Source organism: Aphis gossypii, chromosome 2, assembly GCF_020184175.1.
Source record: "Aphis gossypii isolate Hap1 chromosome 2, ASM2018417v2, whole genome shotgun sequence".
Lineage (NCBI taxonomy): Eukaryota > Metazoa > Arthropoda > Insecta > Hemiptera > Aphididae > Aphis > Aphis gossypii.
In genome coordinates, this window is record NC_065531.1 from 85,490,602 (window position 1) to 85,516,233 (window position 25,632).

The following is a 25,632-nucleotide window of genomic DNA, read 5'->3' on the forward strand; positions in this document are numbered from 1 at the left end:
CGTTGGGTAGACATGCTTAAAAATTAAATACAATGCTTATCGTAAGCCGTTAATTTCACAATACAAAAAAAATCGAAAATCTTATATCTCAATTTTTTATAAGTGCGTTTAAAGTTTGAAAATTATTTCGTTTATTTTATTAATTCATATTTTTTTATTTTTTTTTTATCTAAGTTTTGAAATTAAATGTAAGATTTTTCATGAATAATTTACCTATACTGAAATTATAAAAAGAATATAAACTATAGAAATTTTAAATTCATATTTGGAAGATATTACTTGTATATACATTATACAATAAATAACGGTGTTAATTATTTTCTTATAATATAACTTAAACATTTTACTTATATATTATTATTTTTTCTATAATATGAATCTATTTTTACTGTTTTTTGTTACAGAAAAATATTACTACATTTTGAGTTATTTATGTTGCTATAATATAGTAAAAATATATATTTATTATGTATGCAATGTTCTTAGAAAAAAATATACGACGTACTGTAGTATTAAAACGTAAATAAAAAGCTTTAATTTTTGTACATATCATTAAATAGTATTTAATATAGGTTAGGTTGATAGTCTTATATTATATTATGTGTATCATTGAATTCAAAGTTAATATCCCCGTTATTAAGTTCCAATCGACTACTAATTTACATTAAAGCGGTACCCACATACATCTCTTTATATTTTAATTTAATATTACCTATAGAAATTAAAGTAATTTAATCAGTATAGTAATACATATATAAAAGTTCAGTTGAAAGTTAAAAATGACTCATTCAATTAGGAAATAATACCTATTATAAAATGTTCAATTCATTATAGGTATTGAAGTCTCCGTATAATTGTAAGTTTATTATTTTCAAACTAAACAAATAATAAAAAATCTTTATATTTAAGAACCACATTTTACGAATTTAGTTCTTTACATTTTTTTGAGATCTATTGACATCCTTATTGTATTGCTATAAAATTATTTTTTTTTAACTTTAATACATTATTTAAATATATTGCCATTGATTTTAGATACTAATCAATGATAATCTATGATAATTATGTACTTACAAGGGATGTCTCACTCTTAATATTTTAAAATAAAAATAAAACATTTTTTTTATTAATATTTAAATTTTTCAAGCTTAATTTTTCTACATGCCATATTATAAATAATGCGATTCTCTACATTATTTTTTTTCTGTCACTGTTCATCACGGTTGATCATCTTTGTTCAAGGATCATTCACGTATCGTTCTAGTTAAAATTTATGCAACTATTCATATATTGCGTATATAGCAATTGTAAGCGTATCTGAAAATCGAGTAAGCGTGGCGGGAAACGATATCAAATCCGAATAACAAATCAATAAAAAAACTAATTGTAAACAATATGTTTCATCATCATATCGTCCCTCCATAATACCCATTGCTTTATATGGCGCTATAAATATAATGTCCACCATCGCTAGACAACAGTGTCTAGTCCGGTTGAGTTTGTCGCGTGTTACCTCGCTCTTAAGCAATTTAAGTGAAATTTATTACCTACTTCGTTACCGTTATAATGTCGTCTAGGGATTCTGCTTTGTTACCAAAGGTATAATAAAAAAAAACTTGCACTTTATATTTTAAACACCTTTTTAATTTATTTATGTTTTACTTAAATAGTGATTGAAAACAATTTTAAAAAACTTTAAATTAGGTAAATTAATATATAATTATATATCATAATTAATGTAATTATGAATATGTAATTGTATTTTTATAACTCGTCATTTCTTTATAAATTTAATAATCATAAATATTTAAAATAAATTCTTTGTATAAAAATGCATCATAAAACACGCATAGGTATTCATATTATTTAATTATAATTGGTATTTATTGTTGAGCATTTAATATTATATATGTTCCAAACAGTACCTACATACTATGTTTTTTTAAACACCTAACATATTAATATTGATTTATCTAGAGTATTTTTGAATATTTTGTTCAATTGTTTTCATTTAAATAGCTACCAGTTACTCAGTTACTTTATTTATTATTCTTTTTTTTATATTTTTTTATACGTTTATTATAATACAAATAATGTTAAACAGCCCTTAACGAATATAGAATAGATGGCCGAATGAAAGAATAAAAAGTGTCTTTATTATTTATAGTGGTCTATTTTATTAGTTGGTTCCCGTAGGGGCGAATTGATTAACGGGAGTATCTCCTTAGTTGTTGACCTCTCAGTGGTACAAGACTTGCTTATTTATTGTCACTGTTAATTGAACGTAATTCGATCATTGTATAATATAAAAAAAAAAGTCAACGTATATTCCGTGAATTATTTTTTATTGTTAACTATTTTTGACCTTGCCCACATTAGTAAAATAAATCTACTATAGTCAATTGTGAAGTTAAATTAATTAATATTATTCTTAGGTGGCCGAAGAAGAAACAGTAAAAGAAGTAGCCAAAACAGAACCCGAATCTGCTGTTGAAGTTCCAAAAGTCGTTGAAGAACCCACTACTGTTGTTGAAGAGAAAGAACCCAAAACTGTTGAATCAAATGTAAAAACGCAATAATTGCATTTTTATTTTATTTTAGTATTAATATATTTATTTATTATTTTATTTCAGATTCGTGATCTGAGTGAATTAGGTGAAGTCCCCCCTCCATTACCAAGTAGTCCTCCCCCAGTAGAAGCAACTCCTGTTGCACCAACACCAACTATTGTTGAAACTCCTGCTCCAGTCCAACCAGTAGAACCTGAAGTTGTACAAGCTGAACCTGAGGTAATACAAATATTTGTTTTATAAAATGCTCATGAGTTATAATATTCTAAATAAGTGACTATTTTAGGATGAAACAGTTGGTGGTGGAGAAGGTTTGGCTGAACCTCCTGAAGGTTTAAACACATCTGATATTGAAAAAGAAGTAGCTGAGGTACCTTTGGTTAATGGTAACCATATTGAAAGTGAAAAATCTGAGCCTTCCTCGCCTGATGTAATTGAATTTAATTACCTATTCAATTTATAACTTGTTAACAATTAACACGTATTATACTTTTATGCATAAATAATAATTATCTAAATATATAATAATGTTTTAGGTAAATTCTTTATCTGAAAAAATTGAAGCAATCAAGTTATCCAATACAGCTGATATTAATGAAGTGACAAATGAAATTTCAAATGTGAGTTATTTTGATATTACATTTTATTTGTAACTGGTTTTTCTTAGTATTTCCCTTGGGTTTATACCTGCATTATGTTCAACGTCATTAAATAAACCTAGTTTATTTTGTGGACATGCATTATACCTTATAGGTTTCGTTGATTTGATTTTATGTCCCATCCAATTTTGGTTTTAAATTTTGGAAATTAAGAAAGTCTTATATTTGATTTATTATTTATTACTTAACAGGATTTGCATGAAGTAAATGGAGTATGTGATGCAATAGCAGTTACAACAAACGGTGATGCTGGACATGAAGAAGGCAATTAAAATATGCTCTGCGATTTTTTTTTTTTTTTATTATTATTATTATTATTATTATTCACTAAACGTTGACGTCAGTTATCGAAAATTACACTAATGTTATTACCTACTATTTTATGTGAAAAAAAATATTTTATTTCGTAATAAATTCCTCTTTATTTTTTTTAAAAATCCTATAACTAAAAGAACATTCCCATTTTGATGATCACAAAAAATTTACGCATTGCTCTTTTTAAATTATTTTTGTACTTGATTTTTGTAAATCGAAACGAAACAAATCTGCGACATAATAATACTTTTTTGTACAATTTTTTTTTTTTTTTTTAATCGGCTGTTTATAAATATAAATATTTTTTTTATTATTATTTATTATTATATTAGATTTTATACTTAAAAAATAACTAAATATAATAACATTAGATTGAAATTTTAAAAGTTAAGTCAAAGTATGATTTAAATACAATATCTTTCTTTTTTACACGTATTTGCTCTTTTGATAATGAAACGTAACGCTCAAATTTTTTATAACCAAAATACATTCCCGGACCAAGCTTAATTTTAAATAGTTATTTTTTTTACTAACTTATATGCCTGTATTTATTTATATACATAATATAAATCTATACAAACAAAAAAAAAATGACTCAACTTGATCAAATATTAACTTCTGTAAGTTTATTTATATTATATTTATCATTTTTTTTTTAGCAATTAATTGTATTTATTTTAATTTAAAAATATTTATAAAACGTTAAAAAAAATCTGTTATTTTTATTTTCACCCCAAATTAAAGATTTAGTATTAATTTTAAAAAAGAAAAATTGTTGTGAGTTTTAGTTATAATATTTTGATATTTTTGGTATGAGGCACATATGCCCAATCATTATGTGAAACGAATTATCGCATACACGGTATATTCCATCTCACATTACATCTTCCAAAGGCGATTCACACTGTATATTATTTTTGTCTTATTATTATAACAAATTTTACATTTTAAGTGTATAGTTACTTCCATAAAATTTAGTAAGTGTAATATTTTAAATGAAAAAATTTTTTAAGTTTAAAACCGTTTGTACTTTTATAAAATTTACAAATTTAGAAGTAGATAACCATGGCTTTGTCATGACCAATGATTTGGTGCAAATATATACTATTTTTTTTTAATAATTATCAGATAAATCATAATATACATTTTGATAACTGGTGAGAATTTAGCGTTGTTGTTTAAAAGCTCAAGCCTTTTCACTGGTGTAAAGAAAATAATAATAAATAATTATATTGTAAAATATGTTGCTTTTTAGATTGTTCTTTTATATTAAATTTAATTTTTAGCTTCAAAATTTTATTTGGTTCATATATTATAATTTTTTTTTTAACGGTTTTTTTCAATAATTATACAATTTTTATTCAAATATGTTAACTATATGATAGTTATTACTTATTTTAATTATTATAGGCATTGTATGACATAATAATGTGTACAATAATTTATCATCATTGGATGATCAATTATTTTTGTGGATAAGTTGTATGCTAACGCAAGCCATCTTCATTGTAGATTTAGTATATTATTTTCTCTACTAGCCTATGTATATGAACATTTTTTTCTTTTATGATAAAATACTTAATTAAAATATATATATATATATATATGATGATGTGTTTTTATTACATATAATTTAATTTTCCTTTTTCTATTTTGTACAAAACATCTTTTAACTAAGATGAATTATAATGTTTTGTCTTAGTAAACATAAAAATCACTTATTAACAAATAATTCATTAATGCCTATTGTACCTTTAATCTATTGTTAAGATGACACCGACACTCCATATAGTAAGTAGATACTCGTATTGTCTATGTTTTGCAATTAAACACATACAATTTTAATTTCTTATTTTGTATAATAGTCTAGTCTTTAATTTATTTATCTAATATTGAACTTAAAGATATGAACATTTTCTATACTTTGTGTTTTTTTATGATTCTTGTATTTTAATTTTTTATCCAGTTTACCTATAGAATTTTTGAATTGCAACAAATGATTTTATCTTCACTTAAATTGCTTAAAGTTTAAAATATACAAAACCCTAGAAAAAGTATAGAAAATGTTTTTACCTTTAATTTAGACAATAATTCAATTCAAGTGTCTCAATGTTTTTTTGTTGTAAACATGTATTTATTAAAGTTTAGATTATTATCAGCAAGTATTACCTTTATATTTTAATTTAAAGATTGGATGGATTAAGTTGCTAAGTGACATTTTATAAGTTTTTCAAACCTTACAAAAGTATAAAGTAATAAAAAATACCATGTCAAGTAGTACCGCTTTAAATCAATTTAATGTTATCTTTGTTATCAACTAGGTACTTAAAGAAAAATTGAAATTTCTTCAATGGTAATTTCAGACAGTATTTTATTTTTAGATTAATGTTCTAATAGAGTTTAATAGTTTTAATTATCAAATTCTAATATTTAGTACCATAACCTACAGTTAATTCTACTAATACTGAATTACTTAAATATCTAAAATAGTATTATAGGTACTAGCTAGTAATATTGTAATAAACTAATAATATATTATACTTTAGAGTGTATAGAAGCAGGTTTGGCCAATTTGCAGCTCGCGAGCCGCATATGGCTTTCATCATAATTCATTATTATCAGATGTAGGTAGCTTTCGTCTTGTTTATAAAATCTAAATTTACTTACTATTGTAGTGAGTTTAAATTTTATTGGTAATCATTTATAAAAATGTATCAAACTATATATACCTAATGCATTTATAAATTTAATATTTTGACTCTTGACATAATTGTATATTTTGTAAATGTGGCTCACGAATACGTTCATGTTGGCCATCTCTAGTCTATTACCAAGTATAGAAAATATTGACAAGATTATTGTTATTGTTTTAAAATTACATATTATATATTATCAAAAAGGCAGTTTTTGGCACGGCCCACGTAAGCTCATGGACCGTCCAATAAAAAAAATTGTTTCTGCCACTTCTCGTGTTTTTACGGAACACATACCTACTCATTGTGTTTTGGGCGGACGTAAATTTTATTCTACCGTGCTCAATTGCTGAAAAAATGTAGGTATTTTATCAATTATTTGTGTACCATCTTATTTGAACTTCTTGAGACGTCACTGTGGTACATCATTAAAATATCAATACATATTAAGTGGTGCCGATGGTACGGGTAACGTAAAAAGGCCTAGATTTATTTTTAATATAATTATTTAATTTTATGTTTAATGTCTTTTCGATGTCCGCTATTTTGTGTCTGTAAATATGGAAAAAATAACGTTTGCAACAGGGATGGCCAATTCAAATGATATTTTGATGGGAATGGGATTTTTTGGCCCTCCCATTTCGACGAAAATAACAAAATACATATTAACAATTATTTTTAGTATAAAATAATGTATAACTTAGGTAGGTATAGTCAATTATTTAATTATAAAATAATATAGTCAAATATACCTACATAGTTTAAAATGAACAGTATCTGATAAAGTAATTTAGCTGGCGATTTCCGATTTACCTACTCTAATTTTCAAGGCCTCTTGGACATAATTCTATTAATTTTTGGAAATTCTACAAAAAAAAATTTTAATTAATTATTTAATATTTTAATAGATAGGTATTAATATAAAACAAACAAAATATCGTATAGTATTTAATATTTAGCATACCAACTCAACTTTAAGACATGGATATTAAAATTATAAAACTATTGAATAGAATAACAATTGAAATTCAAAAATGAATTTTACTATAAAATTATATTGTAATGGAAAAAGATTAGCTGAGAAGAGAACAAAAGGGGCTTTTTGTACCTCTAAATATTTATTTCTATGTATACTTATTTATTATAGTATAATTGTATAATTATATAGAAAATATAATATGCCTTTCAATAATTTTTAATTTTGTATAAAAATGTTTCAATTATTATGTGGCTATGAAAATCCAAAAAAGAAAAAGAAAATTTCATCTAGTACCAAAAGCCCGATTTTAATTTTGAAAAAATATTTGAATTTGTTATCTCCTTATCTATGTTTTGTAGGAAATAGATTTTCAATTTTTTATATAGTTTAATTACCTAATATAGTACCAAATTAATTTTCATTTTTTTTCCAAAATTTACTTTTATTATTGTGTTACTAAAAAAAAAAAAACCAAAAATCGATTTCCTACAAAACATAGACAAGGAGACAACAAATTTAAACATTTTTTCAAAATTAAAATTGGACAACGGGAAGTATATTTCTTTTACTTTCGCTTATTGGTCTAAATGCACACAAAAACGATCCGCTTTCAACAGCCTTAATGGTTATTATTTTATTATTAAAATAAGTAATTCTCCAATTTATAGAGAATAAATTCAAATCACATACTAATAATAAAAATAAGTACCTACTTATATAGGTCCCTACTTAATATTATATTACATTATTCATCACAATATCACAATATGCTCAAAACTTCTTGATAGGTACCTACCACCTATCTATATTTTTAAATTTAAAACTACCTATTATGTTTATGATGTATTGTTAGATATGCATAGATTTAAATTGTATTTATACCTCTTCATAATAACAATCGTTTAGTCACTAAACTTTAGTGTATATATTTCAACAAAATAAAATACCTATACCTATACCAATGTATGTACAAAATTATTTACTGAAGTTTTAAAAATTATAAATACAATACTTAGTTAATTTATTAATTACCAGTTTTAGTAAGAAAACTCTAGAACTATTATTGTAAATTATATATCTTAATATTCACTAAAAAAAACATGATTTTTAATAATAGGTGTATCAAACGTGTAGACTGTAGATATATTAAACCATTTTAAATTTTGAATAATTATAAAGTTTTTACTTTTACCAATAATAGGTACGCCGGTTTTTTTATTTTTATTTTTATTTTTTGTCAGTTTGTCGTAGTATACAGTCATAGTAGCACAGTCAATCAAGAATTGAACAACCGTATTTTTTTATCAATAGGATTCATAGGAATCGTAAGATATTTTAAACTGTTAATGTAAATGAATATATATTATATAATATAAAATTTTAAAGGATGTGGAACACATATTTTTTCAAATAAGAGTTTTTTTCATTATTTCCATATTTGGACATGACATATTTATACATATATGTATAATTATATATATATAAATTATATATATATAATAGGTATATTTCATGCGACGAGTGTAGATTAGTGATTGGAACTCGGAAGGTATGTCCGTATATAGCCATAGTTTAAGTACAAACTTGTAAAGTTTCTGAAGAAATAATACGTTTGAAATACTTAATGCACCATTGAAACTGTTAAAATATTACGTTACTTATAAACAGTTCTAAATACAGGCGCTGATATTATAGTGTTACGGTTGAAATCACGTAGTGGTGATATGGGTTAAACAAAACTATGCTATAGGCACAGAATTAATTCGGACGTATAAAGAGATCTTCACAGTTTTATCTACTTTTTTTAGTCTTTTGGTTTTTTTAACGGGTGTAAGTTACCTATATGTATAGACAAAGATTTTGTGTATTAAACGTGTATCTAGTTCTAGTATCTGTGTCAATTAATACAACGTAACGAATATAGATATCCATTGATGCAGTGCTTAATTTGGGAGGGGAGTCCCCCTTCTTTTTAAATTTTTTTTAGCGTACCATTTTTATTCATTTGAAACGGAACGCAACATGTACTATGGTTAATTTGTAAATCATCAGTTTTTCTGATGCAAAATATTCAAAATATACCTATAACCTGTAGCCATGATATTTGTACCTACATTTGAATCAACATTAATTGTTAAATTGCTGAGAAATTGGCATTGTATTATGCTCACATAAATATAAGTATACATCTGTGATTATGCTATAGATACATTTTATGATTAAATCTATATAAATCGTATTATAAATTATAATGTCATTGGATGATGTAATTAAGTTTTTTTTTAGAATAATTAATTAATAAACAAGTGTTTTTTTAATATTTTTGTTTAATAAATTTAATGATTTTTTGAAATAATGGGTAGCTGAAGAAGGGTGTGAAAGGAAGTAATGCGACAGTTAATTTTGTGTGGAACGCTCGTTCATCAAACATCCGCTGAGTCCCCCTTCTAGTCTTTTTTTCCGAATCAAGCACTGCATTTATGATTAAACCATTATTTAATATAAGTAGGTACTTGTGTAGGTGAAATAGTTTTTTTATTCCATTAATCTCCTTATGACGAGTGTCTCGAATATTTTTATTTTATGGTGATATAAAACTTGTAAAGAATATTGTAAAATCGAAAATGAACAACGGATATTATAATTTTATCGTTTTCTTGTTAGTTGGGTTCATAATTTATTTAATTAAACTGTATGTTTTGTATAAAGGTTGTTATGTAATTATATGTATACATGTACTTACTATTATAATATTTTGTGGACACGTTATTTGTATGATGTTTTTATAGTAAGACGCTGAGGAAAATATTAGGTAGGTAAAATATTATAAATAGTGACTTTAAATTGCTTTACTTATAGTGGGCCATTATAACCATTATTATTTTAGTATGATGAATTAGATGTGCAAGTGTAGCAGTCGACCGACTAGATAAAGTTAGGTATATAAATCACAGTGTTAAAAATAGCTTAAAGTTAATACTAAGAGTGACTTAACCGTGTTGTAGGATATTTTAAGTGTCCAAGTGTCTATATTCTAAAGTTGGATGTCGAGCATCCTTATCCAGTTTACCGCCTTGTCAGCAGCTTTACCGAGTCCTTTCAATATCACGTTTAATGTACAGAGAGATCAGTCGCCTATAATATGTGAGATGGTATTAGGTACGTATTAAATGGTTCCAATTACAATCTGGCTGATCTCTAATTTAACATTTATAAACAATTTCTCCAGAGCGGATATGTCCTGACCGTGCTACTATAGCCGCGTGTGGCGTGTTACTATGTAAGAGATTACAAATTACAAGCACCGATCTAAAATATCAGTCAATCAACTCACAGGCATAGCCAGAATTTTTTTAATGGGGGGGGGGCTAAACGCTTTTGACTTGAGTTATTGAAAAATAAAAACAACAAAACAATTAATAAACAATTTTTATAATACTTTTTTAACTCAAATATTATGTTATAGGTACAACTAATAACAAGAAATATATAAATAATCAAAATTTTCAAAAAAATTTGTTCGTCGTATGTTTTGTTGTGCATGACATTGTAGGAATTAAAATATATAGTTTATAATTTCCTAACATACGACTGTGCATAATTAAAATAAAAAGCAAGTACTTCAATTTAACATAATGTTGTAATAGTTATTTAAAATAATATTGATTTAATGATTTACACAATAAATGGTTTTGTAAGTTTTGTTATAATTATTATATTCATATTTTTTTAATATTCAGTATCAACACTTTACTAATACAGTAATACTAAACTAGAAATATTTAAATTAAATACCAGGCTATACTAACATAGTATAATATTTTTAGTTAATAATAAATTTATAATATTTTGTTAAAACAAATAGGTATAGATACCAATGTAAATGTATTTATAACAATTGTTCGACATCAAAATAGCAATACTCATTGTTACACTTTTTCTGCTTTTTCTTGCTAAGCCAAAAGGCAGTAAACGACAAAATTTGAATATTGAGCTTATTATATTACAATATTTGTTATTTTAAGGCACATTTTTTTATTCCTTAGCAAAAAAGGTTTCATTATAAACGTGTACAATGTACATACATGTAATAAGTATTTACAAATGTATGACGATACTAAGCTAAAAAGAAGTATCAGCAAACATATGCTAAGTAAAATGGTACCTAGTAACTATGACCACATTATTCGATAATATATTTTGCTTAGTATTGCTCAAATACCTACGGTTTTGTATTTATAATAATTGTATAACCGTATATCAAGCAAAGTCATATTATAATAAGTTATAATGATACTGTTAACATTTTCGATGTTATTGCTATCGTAATTCTACGATTGTCGATTATTGTAGTTTAGCCTATCGACTATGATATTATTTTATTATCATGGTTGTGCTATTAATAAAAAATGTTGTTTGTCTTATAATATATTATTTTCTTGTTTGAAATGTTTGAATACTACATTTCCCATCTGTAAACAACAATATTGATGTCTTACACATTTTATTATATATACCAAATTAGGTAACTACGTAATATGCGTTTTGAGATGTAAAAAGGTATCTTAGAGTTTATTCATGAGTGTTATTGGATTCTACAGAAAAAGTTATTTAAGAATGATTAATTTATTATTTTATTTTGATAAAAATAACAAGATGATTCAGAAAAAGTTATTTTTCTCAAAACTACTTATCATTGTTGCTTAATGCTTTTTGGCTTAGGAGTCAAGAGGGCGCAGTATTATATTGCACTTTACAAATAAATCGAATCAACACCGAATAAGTAATATAATATTACAAATCATAAAGTATTATTATACGTGTTGTAGATTAGTCGTGGATTCAGTGTGATATGTATATTACCTAGTTTATTTGTAAAGGCAAAAGTTGTCTAACATTCACTATGTGCCTATTATTATGGCAGTGCTCTGTGTGTTAGATATCAAAAATGTTTATTTCTTTTTAACTAGGTTAGTGTATCTAGTTAAAAATAAATAAATAATATTAAAAATATACTAAAATTAATATAATTATAATGAATGCAATTTGAATTATAATTTATAACGGTATTCTCGTGAGTATTACAACACTTGAAACTTCTCAAAAAGTATTTTTTTTAGGAACTAAGTAGGTACGTAGTACCTATCTCATCTCACAAAAGGGGTAAATAAAAGTTGTATTATAAAAAAGTAAACAAATTTAACTGTTTATGATTATTGTATTGTAGATTACCTACTATATTATTATACTATATGTCATACTATTACATTCTGTTACAATACTCCCATTGTTTCAATACTAAAAATTAATTATTTAGTTATTTTTTATTTAGTCAACTTAAACAAAAAAAAATATATGTTTACTTAACATAATAAATTATTGCTATTTATTAGTCATATAGTACATCAAATATTGCTGTATTGTGATTTCATTCTAAGACAAGTGGTTTTTGAAACAAATTAAGTATTTATTTATATGTTACAAAAGTCAAAAAATTAAATTTTAGGTACACAATATAATTTTTTCCCCGTTGATTGATTACACTTTCAGCAGCTAAGGCCATTAGTTTTAGTTTATTTTTATTTACTTTATTAATTTATAATTTAAAATAAAATAAAATTTTGTTTTAAAGAAAAATGCAATGAGATATTAACTATTATAATAGAACCTGTACGCATCTTATAGTTTATCTACCGATAAGTTTTGGTTTGTTTTTCCGTCACTATAAACTTGAGTTCAATGAACATAATATCAATATAAGATAATAATTAGTTTTTTTGCGTAACTCATAAACTAGTAAGCCTAGATACTTTTCATATTTGTCGAAAGAGATCACTGTTATGGATGTGTTAAACTTGAATTCAAGTCATCTTGAATGACTTAATAGTTACCGATAACTTATAGTGAGCTCGCCAACCAAAAAAAAGAAAGAAAAAAACATAGGTACCTATCTATAATTTAAACATTTATAGTCAAAACAAAAATTAAACATTTTATAAGCCGTTGTACATAGTATTTATAGTACAATTTTTTCTTTGATAATTTTCTTTACGTACCTTTGTTTTTATTTTTTTTTTCTTGATATAAGTTCGTTTAGCATTCTCGACCATTGAAATATTTATGACTAATTGTTAAACTTTTATAAATTATTATATAATATGTATGCATATCAATAGATTGATCAATAATAGAACACAAAAATAATTTACATAAATCATCATTGTTGATTGTGCTCAAATCAAAGGTTATAAATAATTAAATCACATATCATTTTTAAGTTACGATTAAACTGACTATGTAACTGAGATATTAACTTAAAATTATTAATTCAAGTATTAAACAGTAGTAATGCAGAATAATTTTTTGAATCTTTGTTTATATTTTTAGTATTTATACATTTATTTTAAGAGGACTTCATACCCGCATGTGTTGTCTTCACATTTACGATATAGACAAAACGCGTTTACGCAGTCTGAGTAGAACTAGCTCAATTTTGGTTCTAGAGTAAGTATACCTATTACACAACTGAATTGTAACAATAATTTTGAGGGTGAGGCGCTGCGTTTTTTTTTTTAAAAAATTTGAATTTTTGAAAAGTTAAAGGTCATTTAAAAATGTTGACATTTTTGATATTCCTAAACGATATAATGAACGTTATATGACGAATAATAGAATAAACGCAACTTCTTACCCTTAGAAATATTGTAACAATTCAATTTTGTAATAGGTATACTTACTTCAGAACGAAATTTGAGCAAGTTCTACTCAGACAATGTAAACGCGTTTTGTCTATGTCGTACGTGTGTAAGACGGAGACAACACATGTGGTTATGACGTACTCTTGGCTCTTAACGTTAATATTACAGTATATACTTATACCATTGAATAACTTATGCTATGAAAATATTTGTTGACTAAAATTATATTTATATGACTATAATATAATCAATGGTTATAGTTCAAATTTAAGTAAGCATATTTAGACTATTTAGTTTGGTGAACGGACACACAGCTACTCATAGAAATGCGCTGCGTGGACATTTTTAAATCTGAACGAGCTGTATCTCATTAGATCCACTGTAAAATATTATCAGATCATCTTGAGATTAGCTTTGTTTAATTAAAGTACATAAAAGTTTTTCTTTTTTTTCATTATTTTAATAAGCTATAGTGATAACTAAAACCATGTATTAGTAGTTATTTTGAATATTTGAATTAATAATAGTTATAGATAGTAATAACGATAGACATTTTTTTTTATTATTTAAATCAGGGGTTCCCAACCTTTTTATCATCGAGTACCACCAGATACTTTTACATTTAATAAGCGTACCACTTTAATTTTAAAACTAAATTAGGAGTCAAATTTTTTAACGTATATTTTTATGAATCATTATAATCATCATTAACATTTTTTATTATTTGATATTTATGATAATAAAATTTTTTTTAATTTTAGTTAAATCTTTAAGTTAAAATTTTTTTGCACACCACCTACGAGCCTTCTACGTACCACTAGTTGAAAATTTGATCATTTTTTTTTTGCTACATATAATGTATAATAATATATTATATACATAACTTTATGATGTATCGGTTTTTCCCCTTTTACTATTAACAAGTATTTGACAGTGAACATTTGTTCAATACGTGTAAGTACGAACAAACTGTCTGCCAATACAATAATAAAATTATATTTATTGTATAAAATTCTATATTGACTGTTTAAAAAAAAATTCACTATCAATTTTATAACACCACTTAGATATTAAAATTAAAATAAAAAACACACTTTATTGTAAAATTAATATGGTTATCTGATAAGAGTCTTTAATATAAATTATTATAAATAAAAACATATAATAAAAGTAATCGAAAAAGTACTAAATAAATAAACACAAGAAAAAAATAGTAGAACGAAATTTTCATTTGAAATAAATAAGTATTTTATTTTAAAATTGTCTCTATAATATAAATGCAATAACACATTTTGACATGTGTCAAAATATGACAATATAAGATCATTCATCGAATGCCTGTTTTATATGATTTTACTGATAACAAGTATATTTGATGTAATTTAATTTTGCTATCAAAATCAAATATACTGCATTTTTTTTTATTACAAATCGATTTTAAACTTGTTCGTTAGTAATACCATGTTTTGAACCAAACTTTAATTTATTATTAACTAACATAATAGTCACTAACAAATTAATTTTATTTACGTATGTTATTGTATGTACATTTCCTTTAATTTAATAATAAAAAAATATATAATACACAAAAAGGCATAGGTGATATGAGTAATATTTTATGTTTTATACAATATTTTCAGTTTATACTTTAATATAGTTACTACTGGTTATTAATGAAACATTAAGTCTCAATGAAGGGAAACATTTTTAAATTGAACCTTGGATTCATTCGTGATTTATGTAAAGATACAGTAGCAATACGATCAGGAAAATGAAAGAAAATAAGGAGGTAAATTCTTACTACGAGAATAATGAAATTTTGCATCGGGTATCATCGTTGAAAAACAAAACGATTTATTTACGTATAACGACATTTGCAAAATTACTTTCCAGATTAGATTAAACCCGGTGGTGAGCTAAATAATATTTTGAAGTTTCGGAAAAGTGTTACACACTGATGCGACTGTGTTGGACATTGTTTAATCTAGGACATGTACTTTTACAATCACCGGGTTCTTTTGATAAACTGTATTGGCACTCTGTATATAGTCTACAGATGTGTGGTGACCAACTTATTTTTTTTTACCATGAGTCATAAAAAAAAAATTGGCAAACTGTGAATTCAATATTTTTTTCAAAAAAATAATATAATATAATAGGTACCGCTATTATAAGCATTTTAAACATTATACTTGATATCTTTTTTTTGTATATCTTTATATTACAAAATAATTATAAATTTTATAAATAAAAAAATTTAAAGTATAAAAATAATTTTTAAATGTATTTATTTTATTGACGATAAACAATTAGAAAATAAATATTAATTTATATTTTATTTTAAATAATATTATGTTACATTTTTAGATAAATGTTAATTGACTTTTTTTTTATTATTTTATTATATTTAGGTGAATTTATTCCTTATAATTAATCTAATCCATTTTTAATCATAGATTTAGGTATTATCAATGTAAAATTTTTTATTTGATTACCTAACAATCTGGATAAGACGACGGAAGTTAACATGTACACTAACCTATAACGTTTTCATAAGTCTCGGTTAGGTCAGAACTATGACGCCAATTTAGAATAAATCGCCTTAGTATAAATTTGTGTACTGGAACGGTCAATTATCCTAGAATTAAAAAAAAATATAATAATTAATTTATTATGTTAACATTTTGGTTTTTTATTAGATTTATATTGTACTATTATAGTAGAAAAACAGTATTTTTTTTTTGTTTTTTGATAAACGATAAAATAAAATAGTTAATTATTTGATAGATTTACAAAAATTATTTTTAAATATTATTAGTCCGGTATGGTGACGATAATATTATTGACGAATACGTTCATTTTTCTGTGTTTCAATGCTAAATAACGACAATAATAATTATTTTAAACACTTATCATAAATCAATGATTTTGTAGGTTACTCATTTCGATTTTTAACATTAAATTACTTTTAATTTACTTTAATTTATTAGAATTTATATCTTTTTTTTAAACTAGAAATGCTAGATAAATTTAATTAAGTCATCTAGTATTCTTATATTTAAAATTAAATTTGTAGTAAAAATAAATCCTAAATTTATTCTATTTTTAGGTTATTTAGAGTCATTCATTTGATTACTCCAATATTATAATTAAATATCATATTTATATGTATAAAGTAACTCTACAAAAAATTATGTCAAAGTGGAAATCAAAGATTTAAATTTATTCTAATATACATATATATTATATATTATATAACATTTATTATATTTACCTCTTATAAACCTTATAAGTTAAAATTTTTTAATTTCATTAATAAATGATTAAAGTGCATATTGAAAAAATGAGTTGGTAGCTGTCACGAATTTCATAAATTTGAATTCATTGATAAATCATTGCTTACAAAAAAACGATTCTGATTAAAAACAGTCTATCAGTCTTATTGTGAAGTATATTTTATTGTATAAATATACTTCCACTATTGTAAATAATTGATTTTACTTTTAGAAATACTAGGTGGAATTGAATTTTAATTTAAAGCATTATTTTCGTCATATTATTAATAAAAATTTAATAACTATTATAACCTACCATAGATAAATATTTTAATAAATTTTGTATAGAATGTTATTGTAATAAAAGGTGACAATAGACACACACAAAAAATAAAAATAAAAATTATAAAAACACATATTTGTAAGATCAATACATTCATCGCCCTGCTTAGAATCTAATATAAATTATATTATATAATATTATCGTTATTTTCTGGATTAAAATTCTTTTCTCTAAGAAACTGTTTTCATGCATTTTAAAATTTTCATTTTATTGTAATACGGAATATAATAAATAGCCTGTGCTTGATACCTACTATAAATATATATTAAACTACAGGGTTCTGACCATAAAGCTTTTTTTTATTCAGGTTGTGATGAGGTAATTTGAAAAACGCATGAAAAAAATGATATTATAATTGCTACCAGGCCATGGCTAACACCCGATAAGTTGGTGCACATACTCAGATTAATTACCTACCTATATAGACTAGGAAAAAAAATTTCCACAAAAACACATATTATAATTACACTCTCTAGAATGCAACGAACAGGCATACGCACTGGGTGTAAAATTAATTACAATAACATTACAGTGAAATTCAGTCAATTTTTTAACAATTTTCTTCCTATTTTATCATACTGTTTATTATATTTGTTTTTAAAGTTAACTCAAAGATAGTTTCGTATATATTGTGTCTTTAATTAATATGGTTGCGTGTAAATTAAACTACAAATTATTATTCAATTTTTAATAGTATTTTGTGCTATTATAGCTGTAATATAGTCACATATTGATTACTGAATACTTTTAAAACTTAAAAATAATATGCTATTCAGTATTCACATACAGAGTTATGTACCATTATTGCCGATACATTACGCCGTGTTACCTGTTTATTTTTTTTTTTTTATACATTTTATATTATGTTGTACATATTTTTTCAGATACTAGATGTATCGAAAACTCGCCTTTTTTCACTTGCTTCAATTATTTTTAACGGTATAATATCGAATTATATTATGATTATGCCGGTAATTAATGATTTTAAACAATTAAGAGATTAGAAAACAATATTATGAGCTAGATTTAAAAACATGTATAGAATGTATTATTTTTATTTTAAATAGCAATGAAATTGGATAATAATATCTTATTCACAATAGTATAAACTAAACAAAAACGAATATTTAAAATGCCTATAAATAGCCTAAAAATAAACGAAATATTTTGAAAATTAAATGATATAAAGAAAATATCAATATTAATAACTGGTGAAATTTTCAAGTATCTACGAAGTATAATTTTTGAGTAATAAAAAATATTTAAAATTGTTTGAAAGTAAATTGTTATATATTGTTCCGCAATTTCGTAAACATTTAAAATTCAAACGCTTATAACATTTTTCCTATAATGACACTTCGAGTTTTCTCTATAGGTATTTGAAGGAAAATTTATGTAAAACTGAGTGTTGATTTTTTTACCTTAGGTATAATTTCAAAAATTTTTATACATTTTTAACTACAAAATTACTTACTTGTAATTTTCGTGATTTTGACTATTTTGAGTCATCTTCTAATTGTTCAAATCCTATAATAAAACATAATGTAATATTACCTATATTATAGTATTATGTATAATAATATTATATACCTATGTAAAATGCATACGCCTATAAACATTTTAGAATAAGTCTAAATATTTTAAACATTTTATTTTGTACAAAGATTTGAAAAAAATGTTCTTAGTCAATACTCAAATTTGTAAGTTAAAAATTTTAAAATAAATTACGTTGTAACCTAAATTTTGTTTTTTAACCATTAATTGCTCATGTATTGCTTATAGGTGTATTCAATTTGATTGTAATCATGATTCATTTATCTTATTACCATTTTTTCAAAGTATAAAATATTCATCATAAAACATAAATTATTATTTTGGAACAAATAACAATTTTTTTTACATGGGACCAATGGCGATAACTGACTTCGAGTATGGGCATGCTAATCTACCATAATGTATTTTAAACTATATTCTATTTAATTTATAATTAATAAATAATATATAAATTGTTATTTACTAATAAATAAATAAAAATTAATAAAATTTTAAATTATTATACATTCGTACACATAAATTATATAAATCATTGATGAAGGGCAACACAATAAGCAAATCCTGAGTGGTTATTACCGCGGCTGTTAGTGGAGCAGATCTTGGAATAATAGCTATTTCATATGTTGTATAGCTTGCGTCGCGTACTACTATTGTATCCTTAAATGGGCTAAAAGTTACTATCGAGATAAATACAGATAAGTATAACTAAAATAAATGCAATTTTTCTCATTCATTATATAGTATTATAATACAATTGGTCCTGCATTTTATGTTATTTTTTGTATTATATTCATTTTTAACTCATCCATATCACACACCGAATATATTATTTCACTTTATAATTTTAATTACTCTTATACAATATTATCTATATTTGACCTAACTATGGCTATACTTCAAACTCAAATTAAAAAAAAACTGTTGACTCCGTTTGCTGTACATAAAAGATAGTAAAAAGTTTTATATTGTGTTCGTATACTGACAATGAGACTTTCTATATAATGTTGGTATACTCAAAGGATTGAGTGAATTTTAATTAACACGGTGAATATAATAGTTAATGTGTTATATTATACTATTAATATTAATAAAATAATTTTACATAATAAAAATATAATGAGTTAGATCTTAATAAAAAAAAAATCAAATTTAGTTGAATTTAAAAGTGTCTTCCATAAATTAATGTGCTTACAAGAAATATGCATAGTTTTAAAAACTAATTTTATATGCATTGTGTTTTCTTATTAAATTTATATTATAAGATTATTTCTTCTATTTATACACATTTTCGCCTATTTTAGTTTATAAATAATTTATGAATTATAGACATAACAGTATAATACACGAATAATAAAAAATATTATCAATGAAAACGATATTATTATGCTTATTGTGCTTATTTACCTATAGTATAGGATATACTTTTTAAAATTTTTCATTAAGTAACATTAGTTAGTACGAATAATTTAATTTATATAAAATATATCATATTATATTTTATTGGTTCTTTTCTTATTATTATATTTTGAGTCAAATTTGTTAATTCTGAGGTAGGCTTACAATCTAAAAAGGTAATATTATTAATTTAATACTTGACCTATTCGCAGTTGTTAGGTATATTAGGTATACACTAAACATAAAACGTAATAGACTATAGAGGAATCGTTTCAAATATTTACAATTTTATGGTAATAATAAAGTATAAAATGCATATTTGACGTTTAATTTTATCCTTATAAGTTACAATACTATTCACCAATACATATTTTAGTCTTTTGTAAACTACTTAGTATTATTAGTATAATAAATTGCAATTTGTATCGGTAAATTAAATCAATAAAACGTTCAAGTATTATATATTATATATATTATTACATAATTTTTTTTTTTTAATAATAGCTGTATAACTTTTTCCTCTTTTGATACTGAATAAATAAATAAATAAATAAAAATAATTAACACTTGAAAATTAAGTATAATACAATGACTGTACAATGTGTACATTACTGATATAATATTATGTTGAATATTTTATAAAATAAATATTATGAAGTAAAATTACTATAAACAATTATAATTAATTTTAACTGTTTAACATTTTTAATCGGGATCTACTCGTATTTACACATTTGTAGTTTTGTCATTTTAATAGTTGATACAAGGTCAAAATACATTCCTACAGCTATTAGTTATACTTATATAGTTATATCCTCATCTCAAGTTACTCCTGAACAAATAATAATAAGTTCACTACAGTGTTTACACTCATTAAAAATTTTAACTACATTGGTTTTTAAACACTATTATTAGATTCTTTCTCTATCCTTAGAAACATTTAATACCATAATAGTTGTTTATTTTATCAAATGTGTCTATCATTGGTTGTTAACAATTTTTTCATTTCATTGCTTTTGGCTGTTATTATGTTATTATTAAAAATATTGTGCATAATATAAAATATTTATCATAGAAATTAGGTAGGTACTTTTACCTACAGTTTTTCGTTAGGTTTTAACTTTTAACATTTCATTTTAAGTATGTTTCGATATTGATATACATATATAGTAAACAGAAATTAAAATTGCATTTACGTACCTATACATAAGAAAATTGCGATATTAATAGAATTTTTGAGTTAATAGTTTTCCACAACAGATTGGTCTAGAAAAAGAGCTTATTGTATGCATACGTTTTTAAACTTACCTTAAAATACAAAAGTCCTCTAAAAAATATTTATTATAGTTTAGCTATAATTAATAAACAAATTTTAATCAAATTATAGTATTTAAAACATAATTGTGATTGTATTCATAACATAATTTGGAATACTTGAGTAAATATTTTATATTTATTAATATAAATACAATTAATTCATTATTAAATCGGTGGCAAAATATTTACTTTAGAAAAAATAAAAAAACTATGACCATATTTTACTTTATAGTTATTAGTTTATTACATAATATGTTATACTATTTTATTGATATGTTAAATTTTTTACGTATAAAGAATAAAACTACAATTTACTGATATAGAATGATTCTGGAGAATTTGCATTTTTGCACATTGATCATAATACTTGTATAGGCTGTTTTTCCAAGTACCTATTTAAAAAAAATAATATCAATAAAGTTTTTTAATTAAAAAAATAGCCATTTAACATATTCAAACAAAACTGATTTTTAAAATTAAAATTTCATGTTTCGTAAAATTATGTCCCAGTGAAGTCACCTGCGTTTGTTATAGGAAAAGCTTAATTAGGATATTAATTGTTAGTTTTGTATGAAGTTAGGAACAATTTTATAGGAACACCGTTACGTTAGACGTAACAAAGGTTCAATTTTTTTGTAAGTTTTCTCTATACAACTTGCAATATTATGAATAATATAGGTAGTTCAAAACGAATATATATATTTACAAATGATTTTACTGATAGTATTAAATAACGATATAGTAGATATATTTTATTAAAAATATGATAATGAAGATATAAATGTTATAATCTACAACATCAGAACGGTATACGATTTTTTTTTTTTTATATCAATGACAACAATTATAGGAATGCTAGAATTATAGCAAAATACCACCTACCTTCTTCTGTGTATGAATTTTTTATTATTTGCGAACTATTTTGTCTGGATAGGTGTACTTATAATAATCATTAAATTACATTTTAATTATTTTTAACATTACCTTATTGTTGTTTCTAAGTAATACTTTGCCTGAATTAAATTTGTGAACTACATAATATTTTAAATTTTAAAGTTTATAAATAATAATCATTTAATATTTAAAAATAGAAAACAATTATTTTTATAAACTTAAAATGTATTGAAAAGTATGAGATATTTTCAAAACATTTTCCATAAGTCAAAAATTTATTAATATTTGTTAATATACCTAGCGTAAAAGTATATAAATATGTTAAATATTTATTCATAACATATTATTACATCATGTTTAAATATAAAACATAGGGAAAAGAACTACTCCCCAGTTTAAAATAAACATTCAATTTATTTTTATTTATAAATTTATAATTATATTATTACGTAATGAATAATTTATTATTATCGTTTATCTTTATTTTTCGGTAATAAGACTTAGTAGCTAGGATTTTTATTGAAGTTAAAATTTACGAAACAAAAATCAACTATAAAGAAATAAACAAAACATAAAAATAACATTCATTTATAAAAATTGATGTATTATTATAATAGGTAAAGTACGTAAAATATTATCGTTATAAAAATGTAAACAATGTTTAAAAAATATGTTATACCTTAAAAAATCTTACAAGAGTTTAAGATGTTACAAGAACAATATAAGTATGAAATTCAAATGTATTTGTTGCAATGATGTATAATTATAATATAAGTAGATATTAGTAATTTACAGTATAATGGTATAGTTAATATAGCAGCAATATAATAGTAATGATTTCAAAAATACAATATAAATTTACCGATAAAATTATTATTCAATAATGATAAAGAGTTCAGTTGGATATAATTACGTATACATATTGTCTTAACATAAATAAATATTTAAATATTAATCATTGTAACTGGGGTTAAGGTACCTTATTTACCTGCCCTTAATTCTACAGTTTATTTATTATTGATACTATAAGCTAAAAATATGTCGTTGATATCAATATTATATATATTCGTATTAAAAATATTATATATATATTATATTTATATTTCAGTTAATTTTTAATATAAATCATAATAGAATAATAAACTAAAAACATTCCATTCGTGATATCAACAATTGAAATATTGTAGAAAAAACTATATTATATTGAACATTTTCAAGTGGAAATAGAAGTGTTACCTATTATAGATAAAATAAAGAAACGTATTATATTTAAAACCTATGTTTTAAAACAGTTAAATTCATAAAAATAATATATTGAAGAATTTAAAATGAATTAGAAAACAAAGAACTTTATCCTTTTGTTATTTCAAATATAAGTATAAAGTATGCTCCATTTATTTCCGTGCAAGTCTTGTTCACTTAGTCACTATTATAAATCTATTATAATACACAATCTTTAGATATTCTAGTTCAAAAATGAATAGCTGTTGAATCTTGAATTTTTAACCAAATATTTAAATACGTATTTACTTGGCATGATATAATTTTCAAAATATCTTGAATAAATTATTTTGCAGTGTTATTTACAATATATGAAATATTTAACTATTTTTATTTGTATGTGATTATTTTAATGAATATTTATTTTTTAGTAAAAAAAGCTTAAGTATTTAGCTCAAAGTCAAGCAAAAATTGTTCATGTCAACATTTTGAAATATTAAAAATACCTATTCACAATATTTTCACGTATATTTAAAGTTTAAATAATTAATAAACTAATAACTAAATAACTTTTATGTTAAAGTTAGATTGAAAATCTTGACGATTTAAATATAAATATATTATACATTTATAAATTTATATTGAATAGATTTCAGCTTCGGTTATGTTATGCTATAGTATTTATCTCATTAATATAGACATATATTGAAATGCAATGGAAATGATTGATCTATTGAAAATTTGATGTGTTTAGTATAAGTCAGTGATTTGTAATGGAGAGTTTTATTTGATCATTAAAATAAACTATTATTCTAAGTATTCATTTTTCAATAAAGTTTAATGTATCGTATCTTCTGTAATTAATTTATTCATCCCAATAAGTAGTACAAATATTATTTTTGTTACATTTATTTATTTTTTTGTTTTTTGAAATACCAATACTGTTGATTATTGTTTACTGAATGTACATGAGCGTGTTAATAATAATAATAATAATAATAAATATATATTATATTGTACTTTTATACATTAAAATTATACATAATTAGGTATATTGACATAATAGTAAGATGAATTGAAATAGAAATAACTTTCCTATTATTTTATGTACACAAAACTAAGCGTCATATACTTAAGTTATATATTTTAGTAAAACTAAGAACTTAACTAGCAATAAACTGATACAACTATAAAACTAAAACTTTTAGTATATTGACAATGTGTGTAATTATTTTTGTAGTTAGTTGCTATGCAACAGTTGATATTGTTGACAACAAAATAATACTTGAAGTATACTTATCGTTAGTCTATCCTTATTTCTAAAAACGACTACATAATGTAATTTTTTCTGATGCATTTTCAATTTATAAAATTTAAAAAATAAAAATAAAACTTTTAAGGATTTACTTGAAATCATTTAAATAATTTATTCCTTAAAATTAATTAAGTGTCATTGTAACATGTATTAATACTAAACCTGCTTTAATATTATGTAATATACGTATAATTTTGCTGTAGTGTCAGCTGTGGTTAAAAACTGTTTTTCATTATGTCATATAGGTATATATTATATTATAATAACTCAGAATTACATTTTTACAACTTCATACATCATATTTAACTCTAAAATGTAAATTATTTATCATAGGTAGTGCATTAATTTCAAAATATTTTTAATTCTTATTTAATAATTAACATAAAATTTAATAAAGTGGAAAT

The 25,632-nt window shown here is 23.2% G+C and overlaps 1 protein-coding gene across 1 annotated transcript in view; it reads left to right on the forward strand.

Annotated features, from left to right (window-relative positions):
* LOC114119169 (A-kinase anchor protein 200) overlaps nt 1-5,150 on the forward strand; it is a 34,844-nt gene extending 29,694 nt beyond the window's left edge. Inside the window, 5 exon segments of the mRNA XM_027980662.2 lie at nt 2,436-2,564; nt 2,634-2,789; nt 2,857-3,000; nt 3,107-3,190; nt 3,421-5,150. Of these exon segments, the coding sequence (XP_027836463.2) occupies nt 2,436-2,564; nt 2,634-2,789; nt 2,857-3,000; nt 3,107-3,190; nt 3,421-3,501 (594 nt within the window). The 3' untranslated portion in view covers nt 3,502-5,150.
* The last annotated feature ends 20,482 nt before the right edge of the window (nt 5,151-25,632 follow it).